This window comes from Mauremys mutica, chromosome 9, assembly GCF_020497125.1.
Source record: "Mauremys mutica isolate MM-2020 ecotype Southern chromosome 9, ASM2049712v1, whole genome shotgun sequence".
Taxonomy (NCBI): Eukaryota; Metazoa; Chordata; order Testudines; family Geoemydidae; genus Mauremys; species Mauremys mutica.
Genome location: NC_059080.1, coordinates 101464403 through 101490286, shown reverse-complemented (window position 1 = coordinate 101490286; position 25884 = coordinate 101464403). Strand labels below are relative to the sequence as shown.

At 43.9% G+C, this 25884-nt stretch overlaps 1 protein-coding gene across 10 annotated transcripts in view; it reads right to left on the bottom strand.

Annotated features, from left to right (window-relative positions):
- Positions 1-25884, bottom strand: part of TP63 (tumor protein p63) — a 202791-nt gene that overhangs the window by 58227 nt on the left and 118680 nt on the right. For all 10 annotated transcript variants that reach the window (XM_045031032.1, XM_045031034.1, XM_045031035.1 and 7 more), the window contains one exon: positions 4341-4595. In XM_045031032.1, coding sequence (XP_044886967.1) covers positions 4341-4595 — 255 coding nt within the window. The remainder of the gene's footprint in view (positions 1-4340; positions 4596-25884) is intronic.

Here is a 25884-nt window from a genome sequence, read left to right as displayed (position 1 = left end):
TATCCGAGTGGGTGGGGTCAGATGCATGAGACTCTTCCTTGTGCAGAAAACAATCCCAGGTGTAACACTTTTGAAATGTCTTGTTTTCTTCTGCTTCAAAAAATGGGAGGAGACATTATGAGCCCTGGTATATGGGAATTCACTGAGTGCAAGTATCCCACAATGAATGACATGTCATATGGCATAGACTTCACCTTAATTGTAAGGGCTCTCTCTCAAGCTTAATGATACACCCTTGACTTCTCATTACAAAATAAAAATAAGACAGTTCCTTTTTTATAGCTTGACTTTTGCTGATTTTTATTTAACTTAGCTCTGGGTTCGATATCACTGTTTAAAAAAAAAACTTCACAGGATTTTAATTTTTGTCCTTTAAAAAAATAGATTTGCTTGACCTTATTCTTGTGTTCTCAAGGAATTCAAAGCTCAGAGAGACTCTTCTGAAGTCCTCCACAATCCAGTCTTAATCTGTAGTTAATTTAATTAATTTAACGCTGTGTACAAATGGAAAAACTAACTTGATTAGACAATGTGTTTTACTGGAATACCTACCACAAGGTCATTAGAGAATGCAGAGAGAAAATTCGAAAGACTCATTGCTTATAACACATATGAAATAAAACAAAGTTTCACCCAACAGTGACTTCTGCTCCTCTTGGGGATTTCTGGTCAACTTTTGATCAAAAACCCACCACAGAACCTGAAGTGCAAGTCAACCCTCCTGTTACCGTATCCACCGTCCTTTGCATCTTTCATTTCTAGGTCACTGCTTCCAGTCCAGCTGGATCAACAGTGACAAAATGTTAGTTACCATCTGATAGGTGTTCACTGGCCCAGGAAAAATAAATTGGTGGTCTCAGGCCAATGCCTAGTGGCAAAATGTCCATACCTCACAAAGCCACTCCTATGTGGGAAATTAATTGGCAGCCTTCAAGAGCTATGAGCTAAGCCTAGCGTGACTCAGCCATGAACAACCTCAGAGGAGGCCGTTCCTTGATGCGCTCTGTCAGCCAGGACAAGAAGATCCACTGGCAACAGACACTGGTTCCCAATAGGGCAAGGTGGGTCAGCCCTGCTAAGCCACTCCCAAGCAGGGGAAAGAGCATGATACAGTAACCTGGCTTCCTTTCTTAATGTTGTTGCCCTTGGGAACAGCAAGAGAAAGCCAGAAACAGGGCTTTAAACTCTGGGGCTCTTAAGAAGGGTGGGGCCTTCTCATAATTAAGCTTTTAATAGGTCATTGTACTGCAAAAAACTCTTCCAGTCAGGTAAATTCCTAAGCTGTCATTAGAGAGAAAGGAGAGGACAGACATTAATCAAAGCACATGAAGTCACATGGGGGGGGGGGGGAATTAGTTACTCAACAAAGAGTCCAACAAGACTTTAATACCCGTTGAATTTGTCAAGAGGATGGGGCAATCCTCCACCCTCTCTCCTCAATGTTTGAGTGTATTCTTATTTCTAAAAGCAGTAGCAAGGAAGACAGCTTTCAATCCTCTCCCGCCCACCCCAGCAGGAAAGCAGCCAGATGCCTATTACCACCCATTCCAAGGCCCATGTGAAACGAGTTGGTGGATTAATTAGCAACAGGGCAGAGCTCTAAAGATGGAAATAACTGCTCAAGTGCTTAATAGATGTATTGGTTTTAGGCCAGTCCCCAGTGGACATTAAAAAGCAAAAAAAGAAAAGGGAAAAAACCTCACCACCAACTAGCACTAATTTCATCGGCATTACCTGGCAGAAAGGCCAAAGCTGAGTGGGCCAGGAAAACTGGGTATGTCCACACGACAGCCAGCCCGCACAGCTACGGTGCTGCGGCTGTGGTTCCCGTATGTACAAAGAGTCTACACTATGGGCTGCAGCTGTGTCGCTCGAGGGCAGATGCTACCTACATTGACAGAAGGTTTTTCCCACTGATTGAATTAATCCACCCCTCCTAGAGGCGGTAGCTGGGTCGATGGAAAGATTCTTACATCAGCCTAGTCGTGTCTACGCTGAGGCTCAGGTTGACTTAGCTACGTTGCACAGAGGACAGTTTTTCACAGCCCTGAGTGATGTCGCTAGGGTGATCTAATGTTTAGATCCGAGTTACCTTTTCATCTCTCACACAGCCCCCTCCAGGGCAGCACTGAAGTGTACTGGTGGGGCAAGCCAGCGCGACATCTCCCCATGCTGTTGTGTGGAGAAAGGAATTTGGTCTACAGGCCTGTTCACTTTTCACCAGCAAGTAATTCAAATTTCCCCTGCACGCCCCCCTGCACCAGAACTGAAACCAGCATTTATCAGCTACTACCACATTTAGATATACAGATACAGAGCATGTGATCTAGCAAAGGACTGAAAACATGTGCTTGACTTTGAGCTCACAAGAAGCTCCCTTGATATCCATGGGATACCTCGTGTGCTTTGCTGCATTCGGGGCACTAAATGCATTGCAGATCCATCGCATGAAAGCACTTTCCAAAGACAACTAAGGGGAGAGGGTCAAATGTTTTGGTGCCGAATTTTTGTCTTACAAAACCCTGTACCATATGTAGTGAAAAATGTCTTTAAAAAATACATAATATATATCCATCCCCACCCCAAATGGTGAACACAACCCAAAATGCAACAGGGGCACTGTGCTGGAGAAATGGAAAGTAAAATTGACCAACACAATTTCCTTAAGATGAAAAAATAAAATTACACAGTATGAAGAGAGAAATCCAGACTTTCATATGTATTTGAATTACGACTGTCTAAGGAATGATTACTAACAGGTGAGGAGGAGATCTTTGGTTTTCTTTACGGCCTCCCTTTCATTGTAGGCACACAACAACAATTTGGTTTTTGAAAGAACACTATTACGTTTGTCTTTCAAAATCAGTTCGATTTCCTTAAGAAGACTGGACACTCTCTGAAGTGATGTTGGCAAACAGAAAACGTTCAAGATACGCAATAATTTCCTGTCCATTATATGTCAATTTCCACCCTCTCCCCGTCCCCACATCACCTTAATTTCTTTTTATTTGGACAATGAAAATAAACTGCTCAATGTAATTTTTTAAACTCTCATGCAACAGCAGAATGCTGGCCAGTGTGTTTTAGTTGCAAGCACTGTGGGAGAACTTCTAACTTGATTTTAAAATTGTAACCTGTTACAATTCCAAAAAAACCCAATGTACATTTTTACTGGTCTTAGATTTAAAGGTTATTTTATGGGACCAAAAAATGAATCTTAACATTTATCCAGTTAGCTTGAGTTTTAAAGATGGGGAGTGTACATATAAGGTGATCTTGACAAGGGTTAAAAACCAACCACAAAAAAGGTTTAAGGTGAAAGAGAGAAAACAGTGAATCTTTTAAACTTGGATGCCTAGGTTTAAAATCATTAGCCTGAAAGAATACATCTAAATATGTGAATATATGAGAGAGATTCATTTTCTTCCAGAAGGGTAATATAGGATTCAAAGCTTAAGTTACAAATTAAAAATATAATTGGACACAAAGAAAGCAAAGGTCTCCTCTCCAAATGGTCCAATGGCCTCTCTTGCATAAAAACATTTAAATACAAAGATATGATTCTTTGCAGGCACAGAACTTCCCTAGTGATCCAGTACCGCCAATCCCAAGAATTCAAAAATCATTAGTTAGACCCTCAATATTCATGAAATTAGCTTAAAAGATATGTAAGTGTGTAACCCTCTTTGGGGGGTGGGGGGGGGAAATCTTGCATGATCACATGATTCCAAGAGCTGGGGCTTTAAAAAAACAACCCACCACCACATGCATCAAAAATAATGAGAATTGGCAACATTGGCAATCAATCCCTGCCTGGAAGATGAGTGTAGGATAAGAAAGAAAGAAAGATCCACACCCAGAGTCAGAAAGGAGAGTATCGTTTGCAAATCAGCACTCATGGCATCACTGTTCATTCAACACCACGCTTAGCGCACTAAATCGGATTGTAACATCTTGACTGAGGAAGCCGAGTAGAGATTTAAACCCCTTCTTCTTCCTGTGCTAAAATCCTTATTTTCAATCTGCGGGACTGGATTGCTGTTCTGAATGTCAACCAGTGTTCAGTGCCCAGGCCTCTTATTCTCTGAACTGGAGACTTAGGGAACACATTTTGTGCACCTTGGGTGCACTTCATACCCCTTGGGTTTTCATGGAATCTCTGGGACTTTTATCCCTAATGGACATGGCCCAGATTAAGATCTTGGGAGGAGGGGAGTGGAAAATTACACACTGGACATGAGTCACTCCTATCTCCTTATTGCAGTCCCATAGCTTTTTACTAGCCCGTCCAGTGGCTTCTAGGCCCAAGTCAAGGAGGGCGTCCCTCTCTGCAGCCTTACCGTCCATGTTGCTGACTTGGCGGTGCTGGACTGTTGAAATGACACGTCGAAGCTGTGAGGTCCCGGGTAGTCTGTGTTCGAGGGGATGGCAGGGGAGGGCGAGAGGGCGTCGAAAGTGGAGCTGGGCTGGGCGTAGGGCGAGGGTGCCGTGACGCTGTTCTGAGCGTGCTCCGTGTTGTAGGGGCTGGTGGAGGAGGAGCCATTTTGAATCTGCTGGTCCATACTATTTAGGAGCCCCAGGTTTGTGTACTGCGGCTGCAGAGAGAGAATATTATCAGCGTTAGCATACACTTACAAACAGGAGACGCAGGTCAGGCTGCCTTTGCAGGCTAGAAATTGCATTAACATACTAGCATTTCATTAGCACTTTTCATCGAAGGAGCTGAGAGCACTTTGCAAACATCTGCTAGTTATGTCCAACACCACCCTGCGAAGCGCTAGCCCATTTAACAGAGGGGGACACTGAGGCAGCAAGAAGAGACTTGCTCCTGGTCACACGGTATATCAACAGCCAGCCTGGGAAGAGACCCTACAGCTAATAGGTTTAACAATGAGAGGGATTAACCATAGGAAAAAACAACCACAGGAAGTGGTGGAGACTCCCTCTTTTAATGCTTCAAATCAAGACTGGATGGCTTTGTGGAGGAGATGCTTTAGTCCAACCCAAGTTACTGGGCTCAATACGGGGCAACTAGGTGAAATTTAAGGGCCTGTGTTATATAGGCAGACAGGCTACAGGATCTAATGGTCCCTTCTGACCTTAAAAAAAAATAAAAATCTATGGATCTCTTAACCCCTAATAATCCTGTACTCTGAGCCCTAGACCTTCCCACTCCCTAATTTAGTGGCCACCCTTATTCATTCGCTCAGTGAGTAATCCCATTGAAATCAGTGGAGCGTCACCAATTAAGGAGCTACTCAGTGTGAACGGGCTACAGTGCGTGGCCCTTGAGACGTTTGCATTGTCTCTCTCATTCCCACCATGGCTAGTCACAGGCATCGCCCACTGACCAGACAGGGAAGGCCAGAAAGGAATTACTGCAGGTGTCTCGCCGAGCATTAGCCTTTGGCTTGCTGGATACAAGTTTCCTTTCATTCCAAGGAACAGCAATGCACAGGAAGGGGCGAGCAGCTGTATTTGTATAGTGCCTGATATTTAAACAGGCAGACAACACCAGCAAGTTCCTGCCCTGAAGAGCTTCCAGTTGGAAATTAGACATGGCCTGACCAGGAAGGACAAGGACAAGTGCAGAGTCCTGCACTTAGGACAGAAGAATCCCATGCACTGCTACAGACTAAGGACCAAGTGGCTAGGCAGCAGTTCTGCAGAAAAAGGACCTAGGGGTTACGGTGGATGAGAAGCTGGATATGAGTCAACAGTCTGCCCTTGCTCCCAAGAAGGCTAACGGCATTTTGGGCTGTATAAGTAGGGGCATTGCCAGCAGAAAGAGGGACGTGATCATTCCCCTCTATTCGACATTGGTGAGGCCTCATCTGGAGTACTGTGTCCAGTTTTGGGCCCCACTCTACAAGAAGGATGTGGAAAAATTGGAAAGAGTCCAGCGGAGGGCAACAAAAATGATCAGGGGTCTGGAGCACATGACTTATGAGGAGAGGCTGAGGGAACTGGGATTCTTTAGTCTGCAGAAGAGAAGAATGAGAGGGGATTTGATAGCTGCTTTCAATTATCTGAAAGGGGGTTCCACAGAGGATGGATCTAGACTGTTCTCAGTAGTGGCAGATAACAGAACAAGGAGTAATGGTCTTAAGTTGCAGTGGGGGAGGTTTAGGTTGGATATTAGGAAAAACTTTTTCACTAGGAGGGTGGTGAAGCACTGGAATGGGTTCCCTAGGGAGGTGGTGGAATCTCCTTCCTTAGAGGTTTTTAAGGTCAGGCTTGACAGAGCCCTGGCTGGGATGATTTAGTTGGGGATTGGTCCTGCTTTGAGCAGGGGGTGGGACTAGATGACCTCCTGAGGTCCCTTCCCACCCTGAGATTCTATGATTCTAGGAAGGACAAGCAGGAAGGTTGGAGATCAGTGGTCTGGGAAGAGAACAGCTACAGCAGTGAGAGGTGACAAGACGACAAAAGGTGGGGAGCCCCCCGAGGGTCTGTATGTGGCACAATCAGAGGGACTTTTCCTGCCTATCCAAAGCTCCCCGGGGATCACAACATTTGGGGGGGGACGGGACGACAACAGTGAAAGCCCAGGCAGTTCTACAATCAGTCAGTAGGTGGCAGTGGAGGAGACAGGGGGCAGAAGCAATTTTTCCTCATGCGCTCACATGCCTTGTTTTCCCACAATGCACTCATCTCCCCCCCCCTCCCCCGGGACAAAGGGAGCAAGAGGCAGAGTCTCTTTCCAAACCCACCTCTCCCGCCTTGCATTTAGGCTAATCGCTCCCCACCCTCTTCCTCGTAGAGGCAGTTCCAGGACAACCATAAATTATGCACCAAGCGGGGAAGCCCCTTAAGTCAAAGCACTGATTTTAGATAGCAAGGTGCATAATTAAAAGCTTCATTGATGAGGGGTATCCACACAGCACTCCCATCCCAGTAGGCGGCGGGCTGCAAGGAGATCTGGCATGGATTCACTGGGGGAAGTCTATTCTTCACTGGTTCTAAGCTCTTTGTCAGGGTTCGCAGGGTGGCATCCCTGGACGTTACAACCATACAGAAAAACATTTCACAACTCATTTGCTACACGGAAGCATCCAACATTTGCAAGGCTTTGGTTCTATTTCAAGTGTATTCTGCTAGATAGAATCCCCAACCTCTTGGGCACTCAGCCATTCCCCAAGAGCAGAATATGGTAATGAAAACAAAAAGGCACCAAGTGGCACTCAGCAGATTCATCTGCAAGGCGGCTTGACTCTACTGATACGTTACAGCAGGTTTTAGTTACACTCCCAAGTTGGGCCGACAGCCTTGGTTACTCTGAGGGCCCTTATGTAAGGATGACGTATTCTTTCAGGCTCCCAAGGGTGATCAGCAGGCTGAGGTATGGAGGAGAAGGGGTTGGTAAAGCATGGTCTGGAGAACCGAACACACAGGGTTGGGAGCCAGCATGGTCTAGCATCCTTCACTAGATGTTCAGTGCTGCCTAGCATAACGGGGCCTCCCTTGTGGTTGGGCCTCCAGGCACTACTCTACTACAAACAATAATTATGTTCTAAGTAATAATCCTGGGTGAACCAAGGACCTCCTGTATAGCCTTGGGCTAGCCATGTAGGCTCGCTGCCTCAGTTTTCCCATCTGTAAAATAGGAATAAAGTTTACACTGCCTACATTACAGGGTGATTGTGCGATTCAGTCTATGTCAATGTTTGTGCTGAATTTTGAACACACGCAGCACTATATAAGTGTCAAGTACCGCACTGGTAGTAAGTAGACAGCAATTCAGGCCAGAATTTTTCCAGGCACCTAACCATTCTTGAATTTCAATGGGAGTTGGACTCCTACCTACTTTAGACTCTTTTGAAAACCCAGCCCCATTTAATCTAACTTTGATATGTGTTTTTCAAAGAAACTGTAAAGGCCCCTAGAGCTCGAAAAAGTAGACTCCTTCCCTTCACGTCTCCTGGAGATTAGCATCTGAGGCACTTCCTAATGAGCAGAAGAGACAGAAGGAACGCTCTTATGAAAAGGGTCTGTTGGAGCAGCTCGTCAAATGGAAGGGTGGGGGGGGAGAAACTAGCCTTTTAGTCAAACTATTCATAATAATTCCAGGCTGCCTAGCAGGTAATGAGGAAGAGAAGCACCCAAAACAGACGGAACAACTATACTGGATGGAGTGCAGATGCTGAAGATGCTGGCAAGATGTCAATTAAAGAGCTAAATATCCCATTAAAGTTTAAGAACTCCTTAAGGGAATCGACGGATCCTCGTCATTCCATTCAATCCAGGGGCCATCTGTCTAAATGTTAACAGTGGACTATCCATTCCATTACATTTATATATTCACATTCCATAGCTGAATGCCACGTCCCCATCTGCTCTTTAAATAACTATTAATCTCCTTACACTTATCCTAGCGCTGACACGAGCAGCTGTTTGACTCCCCTTCTTTCCCTCTGACTCCTACAAATCCTCCAGCCCTTCCTGCTCACCCCTGGACAGGTGCGGCACAGTCCAGGTGACATGGAAAGAAAAGGCACTGGCATACACCCGACTGCACTAAACCTCTGGTATCCCAGTTGGAGGCCATGCCCCAGGCAAAAGGCTTGAAAAGTTGTTTGCATTCAGGGGTCAGTATCTGAGACGCTCACGAGCCCTTTGGTAAGAATCAGATAAGTCTCTCAGAGGCACACGCCTTCTGACAACAGAACAATCAGAGGGGCAACCAGCCGGGAGAAGGAGTACACTGGAATTCAACTGAGCATTAGCTCAGACGGTAATAAAACGCCTCCTTCGCCAGGAAGGAGTTACAGACATTGTGCGCTCAAGAGAACAAAGAAAAAGAGATAATTTGTGCATGCTTGAAAGCCAGCCCTTAATAGAGAAACGATGCAAAGTATATTTTTAAGAGTCAAGGATTTTTTTTATTTTATTTATTTATTTTTTAAGTTTTTGCATTAGAATTTAGATACAAATCTTTAAGGCCCTGACCCAGCGAAGTTGTTGAAATCATGCACAAGTTGAAATAAACGAGACGACTCAATGTGTGAAAAGCAAAGCACATGCTCAAAGCTTTTCAGGATCGGGGCCCAGTTTTGCCATTGATCCATATGCCAATTTCTCGCTAACAAGAGTAAGACTGTTGTTCATGTAGAAAGAGGAAAGAAAGTGACAAAACGTTCAAAGAATAAACTTGTCGAGTTTGAGGCATCACATTTTTAGCATCTGTGTTTTCAAAAAGGGTCAGTTCAAATTGTTTGTAGGTCCCTCCCCTCTTTTTAAATTCCTGACTTATATTAACACTTCAGAGTAGATTTTCTGAACTAAAAAGATTTTTAGAAACGTAATTCAGATTTCACCACCTATTCTATTTATTTTTGCACTTCACTTAGGCACAGTGTATTTAGATTGGTCACTTTCATTTTCTGTTTATATTCAATTTCATGTCAAGGTTCTCCTGCACTTAGACAATGTCATGGTGTTTGGGCTAGCAACACTGTTAGATAAGTTTTAAATGAAGGTATAACTGAATTTAAAAAACAGTTTTTAAAAATGTATCATTATTAAATCATGACATAATCTTTCGCATCTTCAAACACTGAAACACCCAACTTCCGGTTAGAGATTCTGGGCAGTATGGTCCAAAAGGTATTTCCTTTCCTAAGTAGTACTATAATAAGTACCACCACTAGGGGGCATTCAAAACACTAGGTGCACTGATTAGGGTCAGGTTTTCAGAGTAGTGGCCCTGTTAGTCTGTATTCACAAAAAGAACAGGAGGACTTGTGGCACCTTAGAGACTAACAAATTTATTTGACCATAAGCTTTTGTAGGTTACAGCCCACTTCATTACACAAACTGAATCTCCTTCCCCATGTTAAGTATCCTCACACCTTCTTGTCAACTCTCTGAAATGGGCCATCTTGATTATCACTACAGAAGGTGGTGGGTTATCTCAATTGATTGTTCATCTTAATTAATTAGCCTCTTAGAGTTGGTATGGCAACTCCCACCTTTTCATGTTCTCTGTATGTGTGTATATATATCTTCATAGTGTATGTTCCATTCCATGCATCCGATGCAGTGGGCTGTAACCCATGAAAGCTTATGCTCGAATAAATGTGTTAGTCTCTAAGGTGCCACAAGTCCTCCTGTTCTTTTTGCGAATACAGACTAACAGGGCCGCTACTCCGAAACCTGACCCTAATCAGTGCACCTAGTGTTTTGAATGTGCACTTCTGATTAGAGTCACTTAATTTCTGTGCAAGAATAATGCTTCCTCCCTCCCACCACCCCAGTAAAAATGAGGCAGTTTTCCAACATGTCAGGGGAGGGTAAAGATGCTCATTCTAACATGGTAACAGGTCACTAAATGAAAGCCCACTGTTGAAATATTATTGCATTGTGTCTGATATCTACATCGCAAAGACTTGTAAACCTCTTAAAAACTTCTAAAATAAGTACTGTAACAAAAAAAAATAGTGAGGCAGTCTTTGAGGTGCCTTAAGTAACAATCAGCACATTTGTAGAATGAAGACAGCTTTTAGATTCAATGTGCAAACACTTCTAATAGTCGAAGATCTGCCAGCTTGAACAGAGCTCAGCTATGGAGGCTTGTGTGAAATCGCACAAGAGAACAAAACTTTTCAGGAGAATGTCCATGATAAAAAATGTCTGCAGCCCAGCTCCAGCTGTACCCCGGTTATTGCTTCTCTTCCCAGTGGAAATTGTGAATGCTTTGATAAATGGATGGAAGAGTTGACCATTTTCACCTTGGTCTTTGTCAGCGCCTGTATCACCTCTGCCAAAAAGCTACTCTGTAACTTTAGAACGCCGCCAGTTTTTAGGGAAGTACAATGGATCTCTTTACATCTGACAGCAACAGCACACGATAGGGGATAGAGTGGGCGGCAGTACGGTGGAAATAATTTCTGCCCCATATTGCTTTACCACTAGGATTTTAAGCAGAGCTACTCCCCAAGTACAGTGGAATCCACAGGACCCGCCCTGGAAATGCAGACCTGGAAGAGCTCCTTGCCACAGAGATATCATGCCTCTCACCGATAGATCAAGAAACTCTATGTGGTTCAAACATTCCCCGGCTACCGGGAAAACCTTCAAAAAGGTGTCGCCCTTGGTGCCCAATCTAATTGCAGACATGGGCCAGACTGAGAACACGACAGGAAACTCCAGAGACCAGGCAGAATAGTAACCTCTATCCACACTATTGGCCATAAGAAAACCTAGCTTCTTAGAAGTTTCGTCTCAGTATAGATCAGTACTCAGATCTCAGTACTCAGATCAGTATTTTACTCAAACCACCACAACTAGTATTACTGGCCAAGAGACTCCAGGCAACACTGAATCCTGAGCCGCAGTGAACATAAAGCACCAGGACTAGTAATTCCAGGACTAATGGCAAGCAAATTGGTACTGATGTTTTCACTCTGAAGAAGGAATGTATTGTGGAATTTCAAATTCCTTTTCAACAACAGACCTTTATTCAGTTGCTATTTAAATGGTTTCTAAGGCTAGTTATAACTATCCAGATGCCAAGTTTCCCAGATGTGACAGCTTCAAGCAAGATTTAAATTCACACATTCCTGAAGCATCCTATGATTGGGATTCGTTTTTTGGGACTGGGGAGAGAACGGGGTTTAAAGTACTCTGGTTTACAGAAGATGCTCTACTATTAACATTAATGGAGCTCCTGGAGCGTTACCAGTTGGTCAGAGGACAAAACTAACATAATATTATAAATAGCACATTTTTTAGTACTTGTGCAAGTACTAAAAAATGCATCAGGACACAGAAGACCCCACCCGCAGCCCTATACTGGAACCATGTTTCAAACTGACATTGAGAGTGTAACGGAGATGATAAGACGGAATAACCTTACATCACTTGGTTTGTGTCACTGGCCTCTGTTTCCACCAATATCTAGCTGGATGGAAGGGTTTCAATTTGAGTCAGACTAAGACTTTGAAAATGGTTCAGAACTACTGTGAAAGTGGATGATGCTCCTTCAGTGTAACATACATCACTTCCATCACCTCTAGCTAGAAGGAGGACGGCCCAGTGGTTAGGACTCTAGGGACCTGGATTCAGGTTTGTGCTCCACCACAGACTTCTTGTGTGACACTGGGCAAGTCACTTAGCCTCTCTGTGCCTCAGTTCCCCACGTGTAAAATGGGCAGAGTGATCCTTCTCTTTCTATTTAGATGATAATCTCTTGGGAGTAGGGATGGCCTCTTACTCTGCATGTACAGCACCTTGCATTATGGGGCTCCAATCTCAGTAATACAAATAACAACTGTTATATTTAAAAGAAAAAGTTCATAAAGGGGAAAAAAAATCTTTTAGCCTTAAGCTGTGGCCATGCCACTGTGATGGGATCCCCAGGGTACAACCTGGAACTGAGTATCACTGTGCCCCCTTCATTTTCCAGCCTGGGCTGTCTCTCACAATGCTTTGCTAATGACAAGCAGCAAACCCCTCCAGGTGCTGCGATCACATGAATGCTCCCTGAGCCACTCACAAATCACACAAAGGCACCAGCCAATTCCCCCCAGCCTTGCACCCCAAAGCTGTACCGTCTTGCCCTGGTCGGAAGCCTGATCAGGGTACGTTTATTACCCAGTCCGCCCTGCCCTCCATGTGCAGAGGGGACACACATTAGCCTTTGTAACCTGAGCAAATTTCCCAAGCCCTTCAGTCAAAACACAGTTTTAGGTAAAATATAAAACAGGTCTATTAACTACACAGAGAGAGATTTTAAGTGATGGTAAGTGGTAGGCACAAAAGGTCAGAAACAGCTGCTACCAAAGAAAAGGTAAGTGCACTGTCTAAATCTTAAACCTTATTACACTAGGCAGTATCTAGATCAAGCAATTTTCTCACCCCACTGGATGTTACAGCTCTTAATACACAGGCTTCTCCCTTAAGCCCAGACCAGTCTCCTCAGTTGAAGTCTTTTCTTCTCAGCATTCTTGTTGCTTTCAGCATAGGTGGGGGAAGAGAAAGGCCGAGGCACGATGCCACTGTCCCTTATTTTATAACCTCAGTCCATGTGCCTGGACAACACTTGCCCAGACATGTCCTGGTGGGCTTTGCTGAGTCACAGGGTTGAGCAATCCCCCTGATGCGATCTTGTGCAACTGAATCACCCATTGTGTGGTGCTTGCCCAACTGTCATTGAGTTGTAAACCCCTTGATTACAACTCCCCTATTGATTAAGGGCCATTTAACACCCTCCTATAAGTGGTTTATCACCTAGCAGTAGAGAATCTCAAACTTATCACATATTTCAGTAACAACCACAGAGCAAACTCTCATAACTTCATGCACACTAACGCATACATATTTGGACAGGACAATGGGTTTCAGCAGATCATGACCTTTCATGGCACACTTTGTATGAAATATCACAACCATATCTGAACGATGAATATGGGGGTTACAGGATGCTATTTTGAGGTACAGTGTATCACAGCCATATGAACAACATCTTGCAAAATACTGCAACATTATCTGGATTGCACATGCTCACTTATTAGTATGTATATGTGGTAGGGGGTCCCTAGATTTCTCATGAGCTTATCCTGGCAAACAAAATTTTGCCTAACTAAAATAAAGAGCTCTTCCTTTAGAGTTCAGCTACAGAATCTGCCAAAATGTAATTGGGAAGGATAAATAAAAACACTGTTATCTGCCTGCTTATCATCTAAGGAAAGTATATTTTGCTACCATTGTTCAGGTCTGATAAAGATTCCCAACCAGAATTCTGGCACACTTCGCCACAGCTACACTTCAAGTCTTTGGTGTTGGTTTTAGAGATAGTGGCCCAGATTCACTGAGAGAGTAGGCACACATTTGTATTTTAAATTTTTTATGAGTAAACAGCACTCCTGTTACATTGCTGTATTTACAGAAGAGAATACTCTTTACCATACAGTATTCATGAAAGGCTTTTTTTAAAATATACAAGTTTGATCATTTCTCTAGAACCAACTGTTCCACTTTGAAAGCTGGAGGGGGCGGGGGGGGGGGGCAGATAGCATTTGGTTTGCATTTTAAAATTCCCACACAGCCTTTTGATTAATCCAAGCCAAACAAATTGAAGGGCCTGATCCTTCAAGTACTTATGCATGATTCTAACTTTATGCACATGAGCAGTTTGACAGGGCTACTCACGTGAGTAAACATATGTCCATGTTTGCATAACTGGGGGTCTAAGCGAAAGCACCCCATGGTACGATTTTCCAAGGGGATTTAAGTCGACACCTGACACTGAAGATCATAGTTCTTTGGGACTTTAGTTCATTTTCCTTTTTAGCTCAAGTTAAGTTTTGCACCACGGTTAACACTTATCCAGTTGAACTCTGCAAACATTTTTCAGCCAGCCAGACAGCAGCGGGGTGCCATCTAACCCAGCACAGCCCAAGGGAGAAATGCTTTTCATTTTTGGTCTTCTACCACCTGCCTCAGGTTCACATAACAGAGCTAGTCTAAAACCAGGATTACCAAACCTGACAGTGTGGCCCATGTTAGGGTATAGATTACATTATCTCCAGAATTAGACAGATCATTTATATCGTTATACAGCTCATATTTTTATACATCAAATATTTTCAGTAATCACCACAGAAAACCAGTAAGACATTAGTGAAAGCCTTTACAAGAATAAAACATTAGACTCTGATAATGAAAGTACTCCACAAAATACATTATTTAAGTGGGTTCTTGGTCCTTGAAAAGGGGCTTCGTTGGGCAGAAAGAGCTAAGCATTTGGCTTCTGAAAAATCATCTAGAAAGGTGGTTTCATCGGGGCACCCCTTGTCCCCACAAAACGCAGAGTCACTTCTGAAAACGTAGGCCACTTATTTTTAAAAGCATTGCATCTCGTCTGCTGCACCCCTTCATGCTAAGCCACACACAGATCAAAACAACCACCCATTTACATTTTAAAAATAAATAGCAGAAAACCAAAGTGAACCAAAGTTATGTCACTTTGCTACTCCTACATACTTCACACAAGTACTCAGGACACTAAATCTTCCAAAGCATCAGGTTCCACAGTTTTAAAGCAAACCAACTAATATCCCTCAACACCAGCAGACTTCAGACAAGGTAATGAAACTGAAATGCAGGCCAGACGCTTCTAAAGCTCTCACATTACCGGCTGGACAACAGAATGTCAGTAGACAGATATTCAAAGAGACAAGAAGTAGGGACAGTTTTTCACTTTAAAAAGCAAATAAAAACCAAAACCAAAAAAAAAATTCCACAAACAGATCTAGCCATAACTGACTGCTAAGATCTCAAAACGGGGGTACAATAAAGACAAGCTGCTGGATTTCAATGATCATGCTTTGGGGGCTGGTTTGCAGGCCGAATGCCAGCCAAGGGAACCGCAACATAAATCATGGTTTGATATCAGAAAAACTCAGCTTAAGATTTCTAGTGACAAAAAGTTTGGACAGGAGGAAAAAAATAAAATAAAAATAAAACTCTTTTCAATGGAAAAACATATTTGAATAGAAGAGGAATTGATTGAACACTGTCAAAATTTGAGGGAGAGAGAGAGAATGGACGGAAAATTACTACAGCTGATTACAATTGCCTAATTTCTTGAACTTTTTTTCAATAGACTGTAACCATAAATGATTATCAGTCACTTAGACATTTAGCATTTTATTAAGTTGAAAGGACATTACTAGTCAGGCCTGGCAGGATGTCATCCATACAGAAAGGTAGTAGATGTATCCATAAAAAACATGGCCAAGGGGCCCCAGGACAACAGTGGAGTAGGGTCAGTAACAGTACCATGCATTACAATCGGCTCACAAACTCATCTATCACCTATTGCATCTTGGCTCAATTATATTAGGTTAAACCAGAATCCATCCGCTTTAAACACAAATACAAAATGGGTGAGAGTTAAGCTCTGGAATTTCCAGTCAGCTAATATTTGAATCAGAAACAGGTCGTTTAGTTGGATAGTTGCATTTTAACAAAGAATACGTTTTGTTTTAAACACTGAACCATGATGCAAACACGGACAATACTCAGGGGGACTAGCTTCTAAGGCAATTTACAGAAGGATACACAGAACAGGTCAACTTAAAATTGCCCACTGAAAGGAAGGAAAAATTATTACAATCCAATGTGGAAGTCTATTGATTAAATCAGAGAGAACACCACATCTACTAGTGTAACTGGCCAGTTTAGTCTCTGTTCAGGCTGGCACTCCAGACCAATCAGGGTTGTTACAGAAAGTGTGAAAGATCCCAAAGATCTGGACACAGTGTTAAAATGGCTTGGCCCTGGCTCCATCGTCAGCCAAGATATTTTCAAAACTGAGTGAGAAGGCAGGGCACATTCACTCTTAACGGCTGGTTATTTCCTGAGCACAGAGAACAAGGCCGTAAAAGGCGAAACGCTAGTCCATACTAATAGAGTTCACCCCACTTGCTCAACTTATCTCACAGGGATAAAAGCGAGTTGTAATTGGCCACATTTTAAAAAGATTCCCCCACAGTCACAGTAGTTGGGTGCTACCCAATCTTCCCAAAATGTTGGGTTTTGAAGAACAAGATGGATGATGGAATCTCTTTCATGGGACCAACTTCTGTTGGTGAGAGAAACGAGCAGGGTTCTGAGGACACATTTGCTGTGGCCAGTTGAAGTTAGGGGCCTACAAGTATTGTTTCTCTTGGTCAGGGGCACAGAAGCGTCTTCCAAGGTTACATGGATGTCAGCAGGCCAAATCTGGACCAAAATTTAAGTTTGATAAAACCAGCCTTTTAGAAAACTGAACAGCAGAAATCCCCCAGGATTTTCATTTATTGTTTTAAAAATTCCAATGGCCACTAAACTAAATATTCCTGTTTAATATTTGCAACCCAATCAGTGCAATGAGGTACATGAACTCAGGACTGCTTTAAAAAAGCCAAAAATGTGAATTGCTGTTGCCTAAAGCATAAAGCAACTTGAGAAGCCTAAACGTAGATACCCAGACTAAAAGGTTTTGGCCACACACACACTTTTATCACCCAACATTAAAACCCAGGCATAATCTCTGGTGTTATTTGTAAAACAGAGAAGACTATTTATCATTCAAATACATGGCACACATTTTCATAACTGTCTGAATGCAATTGCAGTAAACACTTGCCCAAAGGACCTGCAAGGTACCAAGTGGTCATTTGCACCTGAAATTACCATAACTGCATGCAATTATAGTAACTGTGCACGCAGACCATTTTTGTATAGTTTTGCATGAGCAATTGTATATGCATTATTCAGGAAATTTCAATCTGTACCATGGTCACCTGTGTCCCTTTATTTTAAATGGTCACATTTACATCAGAATCTTGAACAGAGCAAACTATCAGGATGATCTCAATGGGTTAGTTTTTTGCATGCGTGCGTGCGTTTGTTTGTTTTTAAGTGGCTTCCTTCATGTGAACTAGTGTTTGTGGGGCTGGGTTAGACCTTGTCATTCTAGTGGAAGTGAGTAATGTTTTTGAGATCACACCTAACCAGTATATTTCACCGACAGGAGACTTCTTACAAAATTCTTTCACATTCATCTGCTACCAAAGAAAACCACTCAGTCTACTTACTTTTATTTGTATGATGGCTGGTGAAACTGACCAAACTATTTTCATACAGGGCATGACGTGCAGAACAGCAAGCTGTTGTATGGTGGTGAAAAAACGAGGGATGAGATTCTCTGCAGTGATCACTGATTTTGGGTGCCCACCTTAGGGTGGGTCAAGGGGTCTGACGGTTAATCAGCAGTTGCTCAGTATTTTGTAAAAAAATCAGGCCCTTAAAACAGCCTCTCAAGGTGGAGACCCAAAAATCACTACTCAGTTTTCAAAATCTTTTTAATGACAGCCATTGGTAAGCTGACAACATGGCAAAGAGGTCAGTTCACTTTTTAAATACAACTGACTTGAACATGTTAATTGGAGCATAGCATACGATAATTTACAGTGCTACGCATTGTACGTAGTGATACACCGCACGCAAAACTCTCTCTAGCTATTACATTCAGCTCACACGTGCTCCTGAAGCCTTAAATGCTGATGTTACCAATTTACAGCAATTCCCCCCTGCAGCCATCATATACCCATACACTGGGCCAGGGTCTGAGCAGTACGGCCTGCAGCTCCCCACCCCACCCCCTCTGCTCAGAGGGACCCTCAGAACTTTTTGCAATGCTTCCTAGACGTGGATTAAAACTAAGAGAGGCTTGTACCCACCAAGACACAATCCATCCCTTTCCTCCCCACACAGCACTCCCCTCCTAAACTTTCCCCCTTGGAAAGACACTTGACCTCCATCTCTCCCTGCCCCGAGCCAATATAAGGCCTGAGGAAGCTAGAACCCTCTCCAGTGTCATCAGGCTCCCAAAGTTCCTGAGGGCCAGGAGGCGTTTAATCAAGAGACAAACTCCAGAACTGGCCCCTACACCTGCAATAGCCTCCGCCAAGACCCTAGGGCTGAGCACACTCCAGCCTTGCCGCCTGGGCCCATTTCCAAGTGAAATGGAACTGACGTTTGAGCAGCAGCTCAGAAACGTGCCAAACACACCACACTTCAGCCTGCCAATCCTAGTGTTCTCACCTGTGCATCAGCATCACCTCTGTCCTGCCTACACCATTGCTACCCTGGCGAAGCCGCAGTGGTGGGAGATTCAGAACTATGCCACTGTTGGGAAAGCCCAAGAGTGTTTGCAGGGGTTGACTGCAGTAACAGCAGTTCTGGGGAGCACTCCCCCCCCACACACACACACACACACAAATGGGGAACACATAGGATAGCGGTGATCACTAGTTTAGAGACAAAAAACAAAAATCCAGCACATGTTGATTAGGACAGAAAATTAGCTGAAGGGAAAAAGCAGCTGGCCTTAGACTCCAGATCTCGTTACAGAAGCCTGAAGTTTACCTTGCCAGCAGCAAGAAACGGAGAACTTTTCCTGCGACTCCTAGCCTAAACAACAGCTCTCTGTTTCATCATCACTGCTTCACAGCAGTGGTTCTTAAACGTTTGTACTGGTGACCCCTTTCACGTAGCAAGCCTATAAGTCCGACCCCCCCATATAAATTAAAATATATTTAATATATTTAACACCATTATAAATGCTGGATGCAAAGCAGGGTTTGAGGTGGAGGCTGACAGCTCGCGACCCCCATGTAATAACCTCACGACCCCCTGAGGGGTCCTGACCCCCAGTTTGAGAACCCCTGCTTCACAGCAATAGCCCTTAAGCTGACTTAAATCACATCACCTCTGTATTTGCAGTAACTTGTATGAAAAGCAAATATGGAGGCAAAATTGGAAAATGTGACTATTTTTTTTTTTTAAAGAATCTTACTCTCTCTTTATGACCTGATGTAGAAACTGGCATATCCTTACTAGATGACATTGTGATTTAGCTGAAAGGGACAAAGAGGAAAGTCAGGTTCACCACAGTTCACTCTACATACTTTACCTGTATTTGACTGTTTATTAGAATCTCACTATGCGGTTTGTCCTATTGTAAAACAGCTACATAATCCCTCCCATAGCTGCAACATCTCACTGCAGCTCAATAAAGAAAAGGATGATGGGAAGCCATGCTTGGGAGAGCAACGACTTGAAGATTTCTCAGAAACCCTTTAATAATATAAGTAAAGAAACCAAAACAAAACAGGAAATGTTTTCAAAAGCAGCAGGTTTATTCAGCCAGAGAGACCCACCCACATGTCTAAACATGGCTGAGCTTGTGTCACTCTGAAGAGAGCAACCTCGGTGAACAACAGCCAGAGGAAAATACGCAGAACACAGAGCTAAGGTGGGAACACAATAATGGCGGCGTATGCAAAATACATACATCTGGTTCTGGACAGTTTATATTTCAGAAAAGACTTGAACTGCCACATTCTCACCGAACAGTGATTTTTCCCATTTAGATTCTGATTAACAAAAGCGACAAATTGCTAATTCCAGGGCGAGCTGGGTAAATAAAGAGTTTCTCTCTTTGCTTTTACCCTCGGAAGATGAACTTGAGCATTATCAGCAGCTACTCTCTTGTAGGATGATTCACACAATCCCTGTTGACAAGTTGTCCTACATTTCATTGCAGGGTCTGCACATTCCAACCAAGGTGCTGGGGGTGGCTGCCAGAGGAATAGTGGGCTTAACCGCCTCTATTGGCAACTGCAGACAAATCCATCAGCGGGAGAGCTTCCTTCTGAAGCATTTCCAGAATTTTAGTGGGAATGTTTTGTAAATAAAAAGGTAAGATTTGCCCTTGAGCAACACAACACCGCTCCACTTAATCCAACACAGTAATGAAATATAATTGCATCTTTAGTATAATTGAAGTAATACAGACATGACAAGCCAGAGTACATGACTTACATAAGATATTTATTCAATCTACATCCACCACTTTCCTCTTGCAGGTCCATTTCCTCCAGATACCCTAGCATTGCTGGTTTTCCCCTATACAATATAATAGTAATCAGAGCCAAAACCCCAAGTAAACATAATCTGAGAGCGGCCGCAAAAAAGGCGTGTGTGAAAACAGAGACATGCAATAGACAATACTTGCTTTTGTTGTTTCTCTATACTGGGGCGGGGGGGGGGGAAGCCATTTCGCTTGGCTTAAGACCGTTACTTTATTAGTCTTAAAACAGAAGACCAAAGTAAAATTTAAAAAAAAAAATGAAAAACACTCCTAAGGAAGTTCCATGACAACGTATCTGGGCTTGTCTCCATGGAATCTGAGATCGCAGGGGATGGCGAAAGGATGTGGAGGATGGAAACCGTCCAATCCGACTGGATGAAAATAATCGCTGGCTCTAGAATAGAGGCAGCTGAAATGGCAATGTTTATTTCCATGAAGAATCCTCGCCAGTTTTTGGTCAAAATTTCTAAACTTTAGATGATTTCAACCCGCCCCAAGTTCGAGTGACTTTGCATAACTTCTCACTCACCTTCTTGCCAACAAAAGACTGAAGTCAATTGGGAGTTTGTTCCATTCAACAAAATGCCAAGTTTCTACAGTGGGGACAGCCCCTTCTCCCATTTCTGGAGGAGCTGTTTGCAATATGGCATTTCAATGTTCATTGCTTCTCGAAGGAAGCTGCCACTTCGCCAACAATTCAAAAGATCTTCCAGTTCCCTGACACACTTTGGGGCTCCCTCCGACCATTTTGTCATTGTTACTAGAATGGCGCTAACAGAATTTTAAAGAAAAGCAAAGATTTTATTCGGATCTTCCACACGTTGGCATGTGTCACCATATAAAACATTCCAGAGTCAGCAGCTCTGCACACAAACGATTTTTTGAAAGCCATGTGGTGTTACTATGTGGGAACGGGCGACAGGGGATGGATCACTTGGTGACTGCCTGTTCTGTTTATTCCCTTTGGAGCACCTGGCATTGGCCACTGTCGGCAGACAGGACACTGGGCTGGATGGACCATTGGTCTGACCCACTACGGCCGTTCTTATGTTCACTTGTTTGTGCAAACTCACAAGTTAGTGTTAAGATTTAAAAAGCCCAGATGGACAAAACGCTGTTGTGTTTCATTTGCATATATTAAAGTGAAAATCTTCAAGTTCATTCTTTCTACCTGCATCTCTGTGACACGTACTTAAGTTAGCTTATTGCTGTGAAGGACCGCATTTTACACTGCAGACCTCTCCACTTGTGACAGAGCACTGGGCCATCTATGCCCATGCACTTGAGCTAATTCAGCAACCTCATCCCTTACTTAGAAGATGGGGTAGAGTAGGGCATGGAGGGCCACTGTTTTTATCTGTACCCTGGTAACACACAGCACCTCTGTCATGGACCAAGGTCCCTTGAGCACGGCAGCAACAAAAAACAAAAAAAACTAGCAGACCCTGTAAAAGGGTGGCTGGACTTTTAAGATGGATCCAGATCCAGCTCTCACCTATGCTTGGTTTCCTCCCAGATCATGTGACTAGGCCCCCAAGGTCTGTTGGGAAGGGAAGCAGGATATAAATGGCACGTCCCTGTTCCTCCAGACCAATGTAGGGAGGGACAGGGAAAGAGCAGGGGGTGCTTGATCTCTTTCCAGGGAGACCTAGAGAGGGAACAGGGCTAGCTGTTAGGCTTACCCACCCCTCGTGCCTGGAGAGACCTCTGTTCCTCTGCACCAAGGGACGAGCCTCTGTAACGCTTATGAACCCCTGCTAGCATAGGAAAGGGATGTCCAGCCTTCATAAGGGTTGTGGGGGCCTAACACATGGTGTGGAGCAGATGGACGGATCAAGCCGGAGGAGGCATAGTCACAAGGGGTTTCCTGTGTACATATCGGGAGCTGCTGTGCAGCCATGGACCCCGGGAGGGGGTCTGTAGTCCCAGCAATGCAATTACACCAGGCTGAGTGGATAAATGGAGGCACGGCTATCCCCAGACACCAGATGTGTCACCACCCCACACAATCTGCCCTTGCTGGTGAGCTGCTGATAGCCTGGCATATTAAGGCAATGCCTAGTGATACCTTAGTAAACGCCACTTACGGGACTGACCGTCCCAGTAAATTTAATCCACCCAGGACATTTTAGGAAAACATTTTTTAAACCCACCCACCAGCACCCCCAGCCTTAGAAGCAGAGAATTCAGATCTCAGGCTACGGCCCAGCAAAATCAGAAATGAACCAGCTCCGGGATAGCTTTATAAAGAGGTGGCTGAGAGGCCGGGGAGACGGCTCGTACTGTAGTTGGCATCATGTAGTAAAACTCACCTCACCCCACCTTAGCACAATACGCACCAGGTCTTTGCACCAAGCCTCAAGAAAATAAGAAGAGCAAGGTGACAAAGCACACTGTGCAGACGGAGTTATTTCTCACCAATACCTCCCTCCCATGCTTCACCAGTATAAAGCATCTCCCGCACTAGTGAACTGGTGGCTTCCTTTGAAGACAGAGTTTCCTTCCCCGTTCATGCAGTGCTTGGCTAATGGCCAAGGAACCAGGAGAAAAAGGTCTTTGTCGTCTGCACTGAAATCTGCAACCACCATGTCTCAAACCTAGCCTGAAGAAAACAGCTAAGGAAGAGACCTCAAGACGACTCCTGGGGCTGTGTCCTTTTGAGGTTCTCCTCGCTGTCTGGGCTGAACATTTAAGAGCCAGGGAATGGGATATCAGCCTTGACTATGTTTTACTGCATACCAGAATCTCAACCACAAATTAACCCCACTGCAAACTGACTTTAGAAAGAAGGACATTCTAGATCAAAGGGTGAGCCCATATCACCATCTGGTAGAGCATCACCGTCTCATCCTGTGCTCCCCTACAGCAATATCTCCAGCTGGCCTAGAAGCTGATTAGCTCTGGAGACCCATCCAGCCACTACTAGCTACAGGCAGGACCTCGATAGACAGCTTTTTCGGGGCAGATAGAGTCACGGAGGGATGGAGTTGGGGGGCGGGAGAAACCTCTTGAAAAGGCAGCCCTACCCCTGAATCACACACAGCCACTTAGTAGCATTCGGTCTCCAGCCGGTTGTTTTGTTTATTTATATATTCGATTTCTCAAACCTAAGGAAATTACTAGTTTAGCCACAATGAAGGCCATAAACCAGGAGTCTTTGATCATTTGAAATGCTTTGGTCAGGAGTCTGGCTCCCCATTCCCGTCCAAAAACGACCCTAAGATCTTACAGGAAAGCAATCTCACATATTATAAAGTGAAATATTTCCCTGAACCACCCCAAAAGGGCAGAAAAATCTTCGAGAATATACAGTGAAAGAGCGATATAAAATTTTGCGAAGATATTTTCACCTTCTCTACGTTTTTTGGGGGGCAACAGTTCAATTTGCTTTGACCAAGGAAAGTAACGACTGACCGAACAGCTCAGTGTCTTCTCTAGCATTCGGGGTACCTGCACCGTGAGCTTTGCACCACTCTGGAAATTGGTCCCCACAACTGGCCTCTTCTGCCTCGATCATCACCTCCTGCTGCCACCACAGCCACAAGGCTAGCAGGAAGGACCCTGAAACTTGGGCTGATCTGTTTTGTGCTACATACATAGTTTGCAAATGGGCTCTCAGGGCAAAGAGTTTGACATTCGACAGGCACCCCGCTGCGAAGCGCATACGTTACTGTTCTTTACGTACTCGCAGAGATGTCATTTGCCCAGCCAATGCTTAAAACTGCAATTTGTTCTCCAATTATATATAGAATGATTCTCATCTCCCTCTTTCAGCATTCTGAACGTTGCTTCACTTCTCTGTTACAACCACTTCTACCCCTCTCCTCTGCATGCTCCAAGGAATGAAAACACGATGGATCTGGAGATGCCAGAATAGATGGACGCTGTGACCAATCTTCATTTCATTTTCATTTCCCAACTTAGATGGTTATGATTCACTGACCTGTCACACTCATTTAACAGCTCGTCCCGTCCCTTCCCCTGTCCCCCCCGCAACATTTCCTAACAAGCCTTCACTTGTTTGGGGGAAGTCGGATGGTCTTTTTACAACATTTACAGGAAAGGCTGCTCCAAGGCACCCCATGTCTGATTAAGTGATGCTTTCAATTAACAGCCATTACAATGGTCTTTGTACAACACTGCCTTTCATTATGTCTTATGCAACAGTTAGCGCTGCAGCTTCAGGGTGGAGTGTGCAGCAGACACTGCCAGCTCCCCTGTGCTCTGCAGAAGGCAGAAGTAGTTCAGGAGTTAGCTCCTGGGCAGCACACATGCAGTAAGTGTTGCGACAATGAGTGGAAGAAGGGTTGTAAGGAGACATTTTGGGACAGGGAGACAAACCCCATGTCCTTAAAAAGAATAAAAGGAGGGGGGAGACTCACCCCTAATCACAGAGATGTCAAAGATGCAATGGAACAAAAAAATCTCAGTTAGAATATATGGAGATAAACCCATCTCACAGAGCTGGAAGGGACCCTGGAAGGTCATCGAGTCCAGCCCTCTGCCTTCACTAGCAGGGCCAAGTGGCCCCCTCAAGGATTGAACTCACAACCCTGGGTTTAGCAGGCCAGTGCTCAAACCCCTGAGCTATCCCTCCCCCCTTAAATGAGTTAAAGACTTTTTTTTTTTTTTTAATAAAACTTCAAACAATTTTGGCCAGTTTTAGCCAAAAACACCACCGGCAGTTTAGTTTCCCATATGCATTCCCCTGGCTTTCCTCTACCTAGTCTCCCCGGCTCCTTAAAATCTTAACAGTCCCTGCAGATTCCTTTTTTTTCCCCCCCTCCCCAGGAATCACCCAGCATCCTGAATTCCCTACATTTTAAATGGAAATTGCGCCTAGTTCAAAGTTTTATAAAAATCATGTAGTGCGGTGGGGGTTGTACACCACAGAAACTGAATTTTAAAAATTAAGCAATAATAATAAATCCCCAATTATCTCACACGGATTTATTGTTTTCTATTGGAGAAAGAACGAACCCACTGTTTAAAATCCACGATCATCTGTTTTTACTCTCCACGACATGGAACATTTCAGCGGACAAAAATTCATTGCTTTATGCTCAAAGCTAAAAACAGCTGAAGCCTTTAAAACCCCGTGCAGACCACAGCTATGATGAACAGCATTTAAACTGTTGAAGAACAGCGAGCGCATAGCTTCTGACAGACGAGCCCAGCAAGTCAACCGTATGGAGTCTGCAACCCTACCATTGCTATTCAGCGAAAGTTGATCAGATAGTGTTAAGACCCAAACAATGCCCCAATGCCAAGCAAACATGATCTTGGAAAGGTTCTCTCTGCACAGGCAATAAGAGTTTATAATTAACCTAGAAGGAAACACAAAAATATAATCCAATGGATCAGACAGTCATCTAATGTGTGGAGGACATGAACAGGAATGTATTAAGCACTGTATGTTTGTCCTCTATTAGAAAGAGCATCATTGAAGACTTTGCAAA